General features: G+C 51.4%; 1 protein-coding gene across 1 annotated transcript in view; it reads left to right on the forward strand.

Moving 5' to 3' along the window:
- Nucleotides 1–15344, forward strand: part of LOC144118419 (protocadherin Fat 4-like) — a 270906-nt gene that overhangs the window by 30096 nt on the left and 225466 nt on the right. Inside the window, exon 2 of the mRNA XM_077651364.1 lies at nucleotides 12120–12325. Within this exon, the coding sequence (XP_077507490.1) occupies nucleotides 12202–12325 (124 nt within the window). The 5' untranslated portion in view covers nucleotides 12120–12201. The remainder of the gene's footprint in view (nucleotides 1–12119; nucleotides 12326–15344) is intronic.

Here is a 15344-nt window from a genome sequence, read left to right on the forward strand (position 1 = left end):
CGGCGAAAAAAGGCGAAGCCGAAATTCAGATTGGAAAGACGGCCCTTTAAATCTGAGTTTCAGGTCTCCGCAGCACCGCGTGGGGAGGCATGTGGCAATTTGCGGGGCAAAATCGGTCTGGCGAAAGAAATGTCGGAAGGAGCGGCGCCTTGCTTGCACGGGGAAGCTGCGAGACCAATCTCATAAACTCGGCCACGCGATTAGGAGCGCGTAATGCGGCATACAATTGCGTTACTTCTCCTTCTCGCTTTCTTGCGGGAGACCATCCGTTAATTCTTTCTTGAATAATTTGTGACACAAAAACGCAACAGCGCGTTACTCGTCGCGATTACGATTTCGCGGTCACTTTGTCTTCTCCATTTCGGTGCAGAAAATTGCGTACGACGGCCGTGCTTCTTTCTCGCTTCTTTTGTCCAACTTGGATTTAGCCCCGCTTTCGCTTCTTAACACTGGATATGGAGCGGGGGGCTGTGGCATTGGAATGATGGCGCCCGATTTGTTATCGAACGAGTGGTATATATACGTGAATAACAAGAGAAACACTAATTTTCTACCAGCGAAATCATCGCTTTCGACGCCAACGTGTAGAAGCCAAATATAGATACAACCCTCAGCTCTTTGTTGCCACGGAGCGGCTTAATGGAGTTTTTTGACATGTGCTTGCCTCGCGCTGCAATGAGACGTTTCATCAAAAAAAAAAAAAAAAACGAAGGCCATCTCAAATGCCTGCCTCCGTTCGCGGTTTGAGCCGCAAATAGCAGTCGCTGTAAAACATGTTCAGTCAGTTAAAAAGTCTACAAGTCCTCGCAACCGCCGTCAAGTTAACCGTTCGTACTCCTGGCCCGGCCGTCCAGATTCGTGCGCGGGCAAGCCTCCGGCGGGAGTGCCCGAGCAAGCAACCTTCTGGACTCGGCGAATCTGCATCCCACCATGGCGGGGGCCTTCGCGCCGGCCTCCAGCGGTCGGCGGCCGCCGTGCGCGGACAAACGGTAGCGAGCCCGTAGCCGCTGCTCCTGCGGATTTTCCAGGAAGAAGCCCGTTCACTCCGCGGTGCAGCGACGCGCTCGACGGGGCGTCGTCGCGCCTTGAGACATAGGCGGCGGCGGCGGCGTCCCCGTGCAAGCGTAATGATTCTCTCAGTTTTTTTTTTTAATTCTTTCCATCCCGGAGTACAGTGAGGCGAGCGGGGGAGGGCAGCGGAGAGGTCGGAATTCCAGTCGCATCCGCGTCCCACCACCGCGGCGCAGAATCGAGGCCGCCCGGCGCGAGCGAGTTTCTTCCAACAGGAGGGACTCGCCAGCAGCTCCTGGAAGGCGGCGGCAGCTTCGAATCGCCCCGAGCGCTGATCTCGCTTCGCGCGTAGTGGAATGGGGAGGGGGAAGGCTGTGCTTTTGAGTCCTACGCGTAACAAGCCCGCGTCGACCCCGACGCAGCCTCGCAGGCCTACATAAGGTAAGCGCAGTGAAAGGCGCGCGCTGAACTCTCGAAATCACCCCCTGTGTACCGAGTGGCGCGCGGCTCGTTCCTGGCGCGTTCCTCTCTGGCTTTGGTTGAAAGGTTCGAGGGACTTTCTGCGATCCCGAAGAGTCGTCTTTGACGGTGTTCCTTTTTTTCCATTTGGATAGGTCTCTTTTTCTCCCATGCGGTTCTTCTTTATATCCTTCGTCTTTTACCCTTTTTTTCTCCCGCATCAACGACTCCAAGGGAGAAATTCAAGAATTGGCTGTGAACAGCGTTGTTTCGAGCGTGAATCAGACCGGACAAACTGCGCGGAAAACAAGGCTAATCACTTCGTCGAACAAGACGCGCGAAATGTTATTGACAGCAAACCAAGCCTGTTCACGTCAATAACAAGCCCGAAACATTACTGACAGCAGTCACTCAAGAGTCGTGCAGTACTTTGAAATGTGTTTCTTTTCTTTTTCTTATCCTCAGTGCGCAAGAACAATCCAAAATGTGCTCTTTCTTACCTTAATAACATGGCACCTTTCACTGCAGGGGCGACAATCAAAGGCAACTATAAGAAAGATATTTAGGCGAAATTACTGCCCGTACTGCTTAACGCAATCATGCGTAGTCTTTGTTTACGCTGGCCCCAAAAGAGGGAATCCAATTACATTCATTATATGTGCTGATCAAAAGGGTTCAGGAGCTCATGTGAAGATTGAGCCATTGAGATTGTCGATGGACACTTTGTATTCCGTGTTGCATGGTACTGGCCTATGAAAGAAGGTATCTAATGAACTTCTCTGAACAAGCCAAACTAGCATGGGCAATCAAGTCAAGGAAATTAGGTTACCAATTACGCAGCCTTCATTACGAAGTTGTTTGTTTTTTGCAACTTGAAGGCCTCTCTAGCCGAAAGCCGTTTCTTTATCATTAGCTCTCTGCGGGTAATTCTCAGCCGCTTTAGAACATGCTGATTTTTCCCCTTCAGTTGCAGAACGCCGCAGTCGTGAAGTTGCTCAATTGTCCTGAAGCTAACGGCTACAGTGCAGCAAAACGCCAGAGGCTGCCTAATAAAATAACAAGCTGGGTGCGCAGGTCGTGCACGCGACAGTTGCAAGATGAAGCCTGCCTCGTGAACTGCCCATTGCGCCACCAAATTTCGAAGTGCGCAGTGTGAATGCCGTAGCGACATATGCCCACGAAAATGCGCCGCTTTGCTGAGACAGGTCGAATACAGCAAACAAAGGTGATTGGTTTTGAAGGAGCTTACGCAAGTGCACTGTTAAGAACTAATCTAAAGACACTTTACTGCTTGCTCGATTCAAAATAAATGAAGGTTGCTCTCGCTTTGCAGTATTTTCGGAGAAGTACGGCATCTCAGATTTGAGACTGCAGACGTTCACGTCGCTCTTTGCTAACTTCAAAGGTTTGTTTTTATTGTTGTACTGTATTTTCATAAAAAATTTCAATCTGTTGCATTCAAGACATTCAAAGCGGCTCTGAACGCGTAGCTGAGCAGTTACGTGACTGTGCTTTTTGAGAGGTCTTCGTGTTGGACTGCTAAAGTTATAGATTAATAGCTGCCTACGTTTTGCTGCCGCTGGCGCAAGGGACGGCTAACTAAAGGCCTCTGAAAGAGGCCCGCGTCCCACAGTGTGCTTAGCTAGGCTGTTAATGACATTTAATTCACGTGCTGCTTACGTCCAAGCACCTCAGGTGAGATATTCTTGCGTACGCTGCTTTCGTTGGTATTTGAGGCCCTCGCTACAACTTGGTGTGTTTTACTCTCCTAAGCCTATTTTCTGCCCTTAAACTGATTAGGATGCCAGCATTGATACCGAGGAGGTATGATATCATGTTGGAAGGCGCTGCGCCCTCCTCATGTCACTAAGTAAACGCGACGTCATGCTATACGATTATTTTACAGTTTCTGACACATTAAGTAGCCTCGGAGGGAAGCAGGGAAAAATATATAGTGAAATTTTCGCACTTCCTGAATGCCGTACATTCGGGAAGAAGAACGTGGTGGTAACCGCGGCAGCAGCAAGCAGTTAGACAATCCATAGTCAAAGCTCATCGACAGCCTGCACTAATGCGCGGCGAGTTTCTTGTTTTTCAACACATTCACCCTCGCCGCCATTCTCGGGTCGACCTTCGGCTAGTCTCTCTCCTTGGGCGTGCCGACAGTCGCCTGACTCACGGACGAGCTGACACCTGCACATGTCTGCGCTGCCGGACGTCTGTCGGGCGCGCAGGCAGCTGTGGCATCCAACCTCGAGCACCAGCCAATCTCTGCGTTTCACCTTCGTATAGCTCCGTACTCGCGCGCGTCCATTATGCCAGCTGTTCCTCCCGAGTTCTCCGCACCTCGGGCCCTCGCAGGCCGGCCCGGAGCTCCGGGGAAGACTTCGTTACTGCGGCAGCCCCAGTCGTGATCTCGGCGGCGTCCAGCAGAAGCTTCACTTTTTATCGCGGTGGCCTCCTTGAAAGAAATCGCTGCGCGCGTCCTTTTGTGTCTAATGTTGCGTGCACGGTGGCGGCTGCTGGTTGCGAGGCGCCCGCGAGCACGCTCGGCCGTCGCCCGTCCTCAAGTTTCTCGGGCAAGCGTGATTCCGCTCTTGCCGACTACTACTTTTCTGAGCCGTATACCTCGGCTTCGTTTCTTTTTTCTTTTTTTATTATCATTATCCCCCTTTCCTCATTTCTTTTTGCCTCCTATTTTCCCCCCCTTCGATTCACCTTGTGGCCAACCGCAGATGAGGAAAGCAAAGCAACGTTGAAAAAAAAAAAAAGGCGCGTCGGGAGCACGCGTCGAAATAAAGCAAGCCTACGCGCACGAACTTGTTGCGAGAAGGTCGCGCCAGCGGGGAGCTCCGTCTTTTCATCGGGGGAGCGGCGGGGAGGTTGCGCGCGTATAGTAGCAGTGGGCAACAAACGGCCGCCCGATGGAGGAACTGCCCCGGGACACGGTATTTCATTGTGCGTGCGCCAGGCAGCGACGTACGCGCATTCCGTGACTGCTCCTTTTTTGTCGCGCGCCGAGCGGGGCCCCGCTGGGGCTAGTGGGTTAACGGTTCCCGAAACTAGGCGCCTCCTCGTTCTCGGAAGCAGCCGGCCGCAGTCGTGGGAAGTTCGTCGCTACGCGCGCCTTCAAGGGCAAAGACGCGTGGGCATTAACTTCAGCTCGGCCTAAAAGAGGCAAAAAAAAAAAAAGAGCTCGAACGCAACGCCCTCGGATAATCCCCCGAGCTCGCCTTACGCTACTGGTTTCTTACAAGCTTACCGGCTCACAAGGCAGATCGCAGTCAACTGCTCTTGATGAGCTGCACTCTTCAGCTATGCTGAATAGGACCGCAGAGGTGGCCGAGTGGTTGAGCATCCGCCTCGTATGCGGGAGGTGCGGGGTTCGATCCCCAGTGCCGCCGGGCACCCACCGGTGATACAGTGGGTACAAGCTTTCCCCTGGTCTGGTGCTCGGCTTCTTTAGGGTGAAATGCTTGGGAAATGGATCTTCGACCCCACCTTGAGTAGAAGAAAATACCTTGCGTCATGGCGCTCTTTGGCCATAGACGCCCTTGCGCCATAAAAATCCATAACCATCATCAGTTATGCTAAACAGAATGCTCCACCGCAGCCGCATCAACTCGCCGTCACAGGAGAACAAAGTGGTAACAAGAAAGACACAGTGCTCTATATCGGTACATAGCCCACGCGCGACAACAAAAACAACAGCAATAAAAACTAACAGTTAACCAAACCATTCTTTTAAAGCATCCCAAGCTCATGAATTCACAACCCCGACTTAAAGCGCGCGTACAAGGGAATGACGGAACACGCCTACAAGTAAGTGCGCTTAAAAGAAAACAAACTGCAGCAAGACGTCTCGGAGGTGTGCCTCTACGTCTGTCCCGCTCGAGCTCTGGATCTGTTTGCGGCGTTAGCACTCGCTCTCGCGTTCCTGAGCGTGGAACACTGCTCACGCGCCACGTCAGTGCCACCCGAATAGGGCTTTAAATGGATGGTACATGTTTATATGTATATATGTATATATATAGCCGCTTATTTCAAAATGCAGATTTCTACAAAAGTGACGCGTTTTGCGTACACTGGGTATTTCGCGTTCTTTGTGTGTGGGTTGTTTCATTAACAAACTGCTGGGCGTTTGTAATTCGGGGCTGAATGAAAGGAACCCCTTCGGATTACGCAAGCATTCTAACCACGAGTATGAGCACAAAAGCTCGGACACGCACACGCTCAAGTCGGACGCTAAAACTCTCTGTGCGCGGCCAAAAGGGACAATGCGCCATTAGCGCTAGCGCCCGTTCGGCCTTATATCACTTTTATTGAATATGAGCGACAGCCAAAAGGCAGGATAGAGCCGCCATTAAAGAAACACAAGAAGAGCAGCACGCGGCGGCGCTTAATGCGCGCTTCATCGCTGGGCCCCTTTGTGGAAGCAGCTCGCGAATTGTCTTGCCATACCGGCGCCTCTTTTTTATTTATTTTTTCTTGCTGCATTCTGTTCCCTAGCGGCGCGGACGTCAACTAAGCAGGCATTCTGAGCGCCCATCTTCGCTATAAAAGGCAACAATCCGCAGTTGCTTATTTTTTGATCGCCTGCGCGTGCTTGCTCGGGATAAAGGACAGTAATTTGTATCTCGCATGCGGCATACGCGCGCTTGTGTCGGGAGCCTTACACGGCGATTGATGCGGACGCCTTTGTGGTACGGCCGGCAGCACAAAAGCCAAGGCGGCAGCGCAGCTTCAAACAAAAACTGGCCGCGTCCTTGGCAGCGCAACTTTTATCGGAACGAGCCGGACGGGGAATTGTGCCCGCTGGTCATTAGGCGAATAAAGGCGGGGCGCGGAGGGAAATTAAATGAGCCCGCTACCTCGCGTCTCCGACTTTAAATGAGCAAAACGGCTGGCAAATGGTGCGCCGGACGCAGAGCCGTGCACAGTTTGCGGTCGAGCGGTTTTTTGGAAGAGCGAAAACAAAAATCGCAGTAATAGTAAGAGCAATATGCTCACGGTGCACCTTAGGCCACTTTTCTTTTCTTTTTTTTTACAATTCCTCATTTGACGTGGGAAAACGAGGCCAGGTGGCGGGAATGTGTGAGAGCGCCAGTCTTGGAGAAAGTACAAAGGCAGCAATTTAACGTGGTTCGCTGTATACGCGCAGCGACGATATTACCGTAGCCTCCGCCCGCTTACAGCAAGTAAAATGCTCGCTTTGCATATAGCATCGGCAATTATTTAGCCCATTTGTCTCTGGCCTCTCATGAACAGCTCTTTTCTGAGAATGGCACGCTTAGTTTAGTCTTAAGCGCTGCGCATCGAGAAATGAAAGGCGGAGCCCTGTCCCTTCCTGTATTCACAGGCCAATAAGAATTCCGAGACATTTCGTCGCCTCCCCTAATGAAGAGCGGTAGCGAAGGCTGTATCGCATCCCATCCCCGCCTCTCTTTGGAGGGACGCAAATCGTCACGTGGCCACATGTGACAACATTCTGAAGAGCCCCTGCATATTCTGTACGGCTGCTCAGGCTTGCCTGGATGACTACGGCCTTTCTGTTGCAGAAAAACTAAAACATTAATTGAAACGCCAATAAACCAGTGCTGCTCGGGAAAACCTAGCGTCACGTACATCTCCCCTTCCACGGGGATACTTGAAGCCATTGACATTACTGAAATGAGGGGCTATCAGAAGTACGTCACTGGCGATCAGCGTCAATCGATGAGAGATTCGTGCTTGTGTAAATCCACACACGTGACTGGAATTAATCCGGGGTCCCATGCTGCGGCGCCTCTCTCAGTCCACGTGCCGCTCCGAGACGTCGAGCTCCACATACCACACAAACGCATCGCCTACTTCATCAAAGTACCTCGATTGAAGCACCCGGTTCCCGTCTCAGGTCACAGAAATCAGAGCCCGTGCTATAGGCGGTTGCCGCTGCCTATTTACTGTCAAGGGCATCCGAACCTGAAGAGACGCGAGTGGGTGACTTGGTTCGTCAAACTCTGCAGCAGCGAGCATAGAGGAGACGCATTCTGAAAGAGCCGCTATCGCGGAATCAGGTCGCCCCAATGGCACTGGACCTTTCTCATCTAAACACCCCTTTCGCTCCCCCAGACCCCCACCTCAATGCCGCTGCTCCTGACTGTTCTCACCCCCCCCCCCCCCCCCCCCCCGCACACACTTGCGCGCTCTTGCCTGCCTCGAGTCCCCATTCAAGCGAGGGGGGGGGGGGGGGGGGGGGGGCGCATTTCTCGCCCTCGAAAGAGTCTTACGAAACGCGCGCGCTCTGCCACCTCTATTCTTGGGGACCCATTACGACGCGCAACGACGTAGAAAGTAGGCCCCCCTGGTCCCCCCCCCCCCTCCCCGTCCCACCGCCGACTCTCCGCCTTGCGCGTGACACGCATTTAATTTCCACTTTCGGACAGTGGCTCCGCACCTATTGTCTTCGTGATCTTCGTGATTCCTTCTCTTTTTTCTTTCTTTTCTCGCTCTCTTTCGTTGAGGCTGTGACATCTCCGCGAGACTGCGTTATGTAAAAAGCACCGCTGCAGCAAGGTCAGCCCCTCCTGGTGGTCTAGTTTCTTCTCTTCTTTTCCCCCTCCCCTTTCTTTATCACGGCCGCTGGAATAAGTGGAGACGAAGCTCCTCGCCTCGTTCTCTGCTACGCGTCTTGACACCGCACGGGGCAGACGGGGCCTCGTTACGAGGCGCTTCTTTCGCAGCGACCGGCGTAATGGCGCAGCGGACGCCGTGCGGCTGTGAATCCCACCGAGAAACGTAGAGCTGTGGACGACGCTCACGTTTCCCATGGGCGCCACCACGGCAGCGCGGTGGGTCGCCACCGTTATTCAGTTGTTGTTTTTTTGTCTCTCTCTCTCGAGGTGCTAACGTGTCGGAGCGAAACCGACACCCCCCTCCCTCTCCACTGGTTTCATTTACTTCTCTCTGCTCCCTCTCCAGACGTCATGCACGTATAGCGCGATCCCCGCTAGGTCGTTGACGGCCCTGGGTTTTCCTGGAAAACTTTTCGCTCACGCGGGCATCCACAGAGGAGATCTGGTGTCCGCCATCTCCTCGCAATTTTCGACCCACCTCCTCCATCGCTCCTATATTTTTGTTTCGCAAGTTACTACTCCCGGCGGCCACCCACATTTTTGTAGATCTCGTAATTAGTGTTTTGACCTTCTTTTGGTGCCTCGCACTGCGTGTGCGAGAGAGAAAACTTTGATGAGAGGAAGGGCTGGTGGAAACGTGACCCCGGTCTGCTACTCCACACTGGGGGAAAGGGAAAGAGAGAGTGTATAGATGGTAGGTGATGATGTCATAATACAAACAGTTGTATGGAGCAACCCGGACAATGGAGGTACCCACACACTCTCTGACTTGCTCTCGCCTCTCGCGTGGGTTCAAACGCGTAGCACCTGCACACACCCACGGGCGGACATCACCAAGACATGCCTCAGAGATGGGCATGTGTTAGTGAGTGGGCCAGAACGTGTGCACGAAAGATTTAGCACAATAACGTACGCACGTGCAGCTTTCGCAGTGCCAGTGGTGCAGTCTATTTATAGCTGCAGAGACGGGTCTCAGACGCACAGGCACGCATGTCCAGGCACGCACTTGTATGGGCAAGTGTTGGCAGTGTTAATCGTGCAGGCGATGCGAAACGCTCACGCGTGTGTCAAGAGACTGGTATCTAGCCCTGTCGCACATAAATAACTGGAGAGCAGCATTCGTCACGCATTACGCCCAGATATCTCAAGGATGTGGCCATGTGCAGCTGGTTTGTCTGTGAGTCAGGATGATGCTAAAGCCGTGGGAAACTTTAGCAACATAGCGTTGTGGTCGAGTTGGTAATGCATAGTGAAAAAAAGAATGGTAACAACGTAAAAAAGCGAAGGGCCATATAAAGAAAAAGACAGGCGAGCAGGGCAATGTACACTTAAATACCATTCCGCCGCGAATTACGCTCATGTCATATTTAACAAAGAAACAAATCAGGATATCTCGAAAGGACCACTGTGATACAGCTACAGGCGTGCATGAGAAGACGCTACTTGTCAGAAAGCCACATGGCTAAAACTCTCTAGTTAGCACCATAACGAAGCGGCTTCAGCGCGCAGGTTGATGCTTTGGAGTCTTGAAAGGCGCTCAATTCTTCAAGCGTTCGCCATACTACCAAAAACGTGGGAACACTTCTCGCACGTTTCGTGGCTGACAAATTTAGCGCCAGGCGCACCGTTCAGTGCACTTAAAGCGACCCTGAAATTATTCTTATCGTCATATTGTAACGCCACTAATCTGTGCAGGTCGTCTTAGTGAGTATTGCGGTAAATTTAACAGCTCTTCGTTCACTTTATATTCACAAATAATTAAAAAAATTGCTGCTCGCAACCAATTAGGGCGGCACCTCACCGCGGGTTCTTAGCCGCCCATACCCCGATGACGCGAATGGGCAATCTGGGCGAGCCATATCATTGGGCGTGCCCCATTGACGTGGGCGGAATGGGGCGCGGCGGGATGCAATCCCGACCTGTTTTCTTTCTTTTTTCTCCCGGCGCGTCGGCGTGTATGAGTTGGGGGGGGGGGGGGGGGGGGGGCAGCATTTTTAACCGGCCCGTGAAAATATATATCAAAATTTTTGCGGTGCGTGACCAGTGATGGAATGTCGATCACTCGTGCACCTTTTTCTAACTTCAGTAAATACCGTTTCTTGTTCCATTTGCGTTTAGGAAACGAGACATGAAAGTACTTCGGAAAGACCAGCCACAACGGTTAGTGTGATTGCGGCGGGCTGCTAATGGCCAGGTTTGCGTCTCGATTTCGTCCGACAGCGCGTCGTGGCTGCCTGCCATTACGCTTTTAAATGACGGATGGTCGCCATCCGCACGAGCCCTTGGCTGTGCGGCACGACCGAAGGTTTCTTTTTCTCTCTCTCAGCGCAGATTTGAAATTATGGCACGTCGTTCAAGCAATCCACTAGCCGCCACACGCAAAAAAAGATGACAGCCGATTACGATAGTCAGTAATGCGAAATTTCATCCAAGCCCCTCACGTATTTCAGGTTTGCGATATGGTGATGTGAAGGATTTCAGAGAAACATGTTTCTATATACGTTTCCACCCTTCGAGACCTCCCCGTGCCAGCCACCTTCTGGTTGTCCATGCCTCCGCTTTTGCCGTGTCGTGTGGCGTGTTACGCCGACTACGACGCCGAATGCAGGATCAGGCACATAGGAGCGGCGCTCTAAAAGAATGTAAACAAAGGAAAGATAGAAAGCGCATCACTAAGCAGCCATCTGTATAACATGCAAATCAAATCAAATCAAATCAATCAATCAATCAATCATTTTATTCAGACATGAACTTGTATGCGCAGTACATGCCCACGAGATGAGACAAAAGGAAGAAGCTGCTGGCATTCATCCTGACGAGGCCTCACCCCGGGTCACACATCAAAGGCAGAAGGGTGGTTACATTCATTAAAACTCAACAAGCTCTTTAGTTCAGTTTTCACAGTAGTTGAAAGTTAATGAAGGCATATAGGATAACAAAGAGAAAAGAAAAAGACCAGTAACGCTACAGTTCGCAACACAATAGAATATATGACAGGAGTGAGGCTATCACTGTAAACACTACATAGCACAAGTATTTGATGGGTCAGTCGTACGCATAAAAAGCATCTTCATTTTCTTTTTGAAATGACAAGTGGTTTTACAAGTTACAGCTTCGTCAATTATGGAAGGATACACATTGCAAACTGCAGAAATTTGGTTATCAATGTGTTCGGTGCCGTAGTTTGTCCGGGCACGACTGGAAATAAAAGAAGTGACTCGCAGACTATAGCGTATGTTTCTGTTCACGTACTTGTTTCTGAAAGATGTGATGTCCTGCTTTATTTTATGATAAATATGAACAGCAACTGAAAGCTTATAGCACAGTGGGAATGGAAGAACATTGAAGGACTGTAATAAGCAGTCACCTGAGGAAGGATTATGAGAACATGCGCGCAGAGCTCTTTTTTGTAATGATAATAATCTGGCTGTGTCAGTTTTGTTGCAAGTGCCCCAAATTAAATGCTTTATTCAGTTTATTCAAACATCCTGAGATGCTTAGGGGCACGGACAAAAAGCCAAAGGTGAGTTGACGGGGTCCGTGCTCCTTACAAGGCATACAGTGGAAAACGCGGAATGTATGAAATACAGGCAGCGAATAGTAAAAACGCAAAAAAACGCAGCTGCCCACAAGGCAGAAAGGTGCATGACTCCATGGCGCCATATGGCTAAACGCGAACGACCGGTAGAGGTATACTTTATGTTGCATAATTAGCACCTAGCCATGACGAGTTGGGGACCAGATTGTGACAAATTAAATGATCAAAGTAATAAATACATAAGTTGGCACGACTGTGAAATAAGTTTCCAACACGTTGGCGCGGTCATATGTTTAACGGAGTTTAGGTATGGAGTTGAAAAGAAATGAAACTTAGGAAACCCTTGCACTGCTCTCGAAAACAAAGCTTTCTCTGAATTTGAGCGTGCGTCTGTCTGCAGGAAATCTCCATTTGCGTGTGTGTGATTTGAAACAATCCGAAACGAAAACCACGAGGCTGACGATTCTGCTCTCTCCTTCTTCTTGTGCTGATTTCAGAGCGGCGCGTCGTGCCCACGATGGCCACCTGAGTGCGACGCCACACACACCTCGCATCTCAGCAAGCATCGAGACCGCCGCAATGGCGGCTGCGTCGCCGCAAGTACCGCGCTGTGTGCGCATGCGCCATCAGAGGACTCTCTGGAGGTGGCTGCTCGCCTCTTTCGCCCTGGCGCTTCTCCACGCGCCCGGAGTCCACTCTCAGTGTGAGTAGAGGCCGCCACAACTTGTTTGTTCTCTTTCCTGCCCGTTTTCCCCATTTCTTGCTTTCTTTCGACGAAATAACGCGCCTCCTGTTGCTTTCACTTGTTTTTTTTCTTTTGCATCGCCTTTCGCTTGACGTCACGCAACTGCCACAGCTGCGGACGTCACGGTTGTCGCTGCATTCCTGCACTTACCCCGTAAGCGACAAAAAGCGCAGGAGCTCGCAACGCGGAATATCAATGTGGTGCAGAGTTGTTCGAGCCCGCCTAGTCAGAGGTGTTCCAGTGCTGCTCATAGGTTTCTACTAGACTGGGGGGAATGGGCAGACGTTAGTCAAGAGTAACTTTTTTTTCTCTCTCTCTCGCGACAGAGACAGGTATGCGCTGACGCAGGTACAGTCGCTTCGCTGAAGCTCCCTTTCCCGGCATACAGTCACAAAGCGCCTGTATGCCAGGAACGCACGGATGCAGCAGCGGCAATCTTATATCGACATAAGGCACCACATGCCGATGACTGCAACTCAAAGCGAAAAACAAAAAGCGTGTGCAGGGGGAAAGAAACGCATATGCTGCGTTTGCAGCCGCCATATTGCACCAAGTCACGGCAGCGGGCTGGTCCGAATATCGGGTGCGGCATATTGCCCTGCGTTGCCGCAGAAAAAGAAGTCTCCGTCGGCGGTGTGTTCAGTGTATTCGCCTCTACAATCGTGTTAGCTTGCATTACGCGGTGCTGCTTATATCATGTCCGCGCATGAGTTCTGCACTTTGCGCTCTGGCCTGAAGGCATTCCGAGAGAAAGGGAAATGGACGAGCTGTTGTTGTGCTGCCGAGGTTTATCGGCTGGGCGCGCTAAACAGGTTTTCAGCGCAGCGCTGCACTCGACGAATGACGTCGTGACGCCAGCGTACAATTTCTCATTAGCGCTCGCCGCGCTTCTGCAGCGACATCGATCACTCTAGTTAGCGCCGATGCTTCGCTGAGAAATGCAGTCGGAAACTGCACGCCGCTCAACAACCTGGCTTCGTCCACCCCACGCGCTGCCGCAGACTGCGGCGCAGTATAGCCGGCCGTAAACGCATCCCTTCAATTTTAGTCGCCCCTCATTCGACCAAAGTTTGGCGTTGTTTTGTCTTTTCTGCGTTTCGTTTATACATTTTATTTTATTGCCGGTGCTGTAGTCTCACTCGTGTAGATTTTTTTTTTCTTCTTTGCAATTCTATGTGAACAAAGAATTACCCCTGTAAAGGAGGCTTCTTCTCTCTTCCGCAGCGCCCGTCGTACAGCCGCCCTACAGATTCGTCACGAGCACATTTACGGCGAGGTTTACGTACATTGGTATTGTACACATCCCACATGCAACGATGTCACCGTCCATTGGGCTTAAACATCGCTTGCTGCCCATGGGCCGTGCTGCGTTTCGTGAGAATCGGTCTACGCTCGTGGAGCTTCGTTTTAGGTGTCATCTGCGCTCTCAGGCTATTGTTGGCGACGTCGTTTTTTTTTTATTTTCAGTGCTCCCGTCAGCGCCCGCAGAGTTGCAAGTCCACTACTACCTCAAATATTACGTCGTCCTTCGAGATAGCATATCAAGATTTATGATATGGACACAGTGCTGCACTCATTCACCTAAGTAGGGATTTTAAGAGGCCTCTTTCGTCGTCGTGGCCTATTCAGGATGTTAAAGACGAAAAAGAGAAGACAAAAAATACCGACAATCCTAAACGAACGTGCGCCGGCAAAAAAAACAACCTAACCATGCTGGCCACATTGATAAACGTGTCATTCTAACAACCAATAGCGGCAAATAACAGCAATGTATTACAGGGAATTCTTTTTTTTTTAGCTGCTTTTCTTTTCCAAGAACTCAGTAGCGACAGCGCTTATAATCAGCTCAGTCGCTTCGAAAATTGGAAGCTCTCTACTGTTCAAAAAATCAGACAGTAATAAGCAGCTGTGAATAATTAAACGACTGTATACGAAGCTCAGACTCAGGGCCCTCAGCAGAAACACAATGCAGGCTTGTCGCAGCGGATTAAGATTTTTTTATGACGGGGTAAGAAGGCTTAAACGTAATTCGGCCACACCGAGCTCTCTCACAGAATGACATTTTCCGCCGTGTGCACGTAAATCGTGTATTTTTCTTCCCCACTAATCCGCCATTAATGTTTTACTACGTCCGTGAAGCAGCGGTTGTGCTCGCCACTTTTCTTTCCGCTTGAACCTCGCAGGGGTAGACGCAATGTCTGGCCGAAGCTTTGCACGCCCCGCCTGCAGTCTCAATGAGAACCTAATCCGCAGTCAGAACTTAAGCTCCTGTTGGAGTCCTTGGGTCCCCTGCAGTGGTCCAGGTCTCGAAGACCAGTTCAGTTTGGGCCGACGGAGCGTTGCAGCTCACCGGCTTTGGTCCGAACCGACTCCTTTGCCCATGGTCGACGTTACCCTTTGGGTCCACCAGCAGCCTTGTATCAGAAGGGCATCCATTTTGTATGCAGGGTTGTTAACAAAAAACTTGCATCGTCGCTACAATAGCAGACATAACCTTAATGGCAACCTGCGGCAGGCACGGGAGAAGAGTGCAGGACTTTTTTCCCTCCTCCGAGTTGGATCATGAACGAAACGCGTCGGGCGATGCGATGAGAAAGGTGGAAGGAGACCGGTGCCAACGTAGCCCCAGCTGCGGACAAAACAGTTCTCTCTTACACGGTATGGGTCTCGATCTGCGTTTTCGTCCTTTAGTTTTCTCATTTCCGACACTGTTAGTCGCGAACGAGCATTCCAGGCACGACACGTTCCGCGCTCGCCTCACGCGCACCGCATACAACCTGAACGCGCCCAACCAGCGCGTTCCGCCCGCGGGACAACACGCGCGGCTGCTACACGCCGGAAACCGAGTCCGTCATTTGAGCGCGGCTAACGCAGCATGGCGGCACGCGTGGGTGCCGCCGGGCTTGGCGAGCGTGCACGAGCGCGCTCACTGCCGCCGACCCATTTCGGAGGCGCTCGTCCGTGGCGATTGAACCGG

This window comes from Amblyomma americanum, chromosome 1 (assembly GCF_052857255.1).
Source record: "Amblyomma americanum isolate KBUSLIRL-KWMA chromosome 1, ASM5285725v1, whole genome shotgun sequence".
In the NCBI taxonomy this organism is placed as follows: domain Eukaryota; kingdom Metazoa; phylum Arthropoda; class Arachnida; order Ixodida; family Ixodidae; genus Amblyomma; species Amblyomma americanum.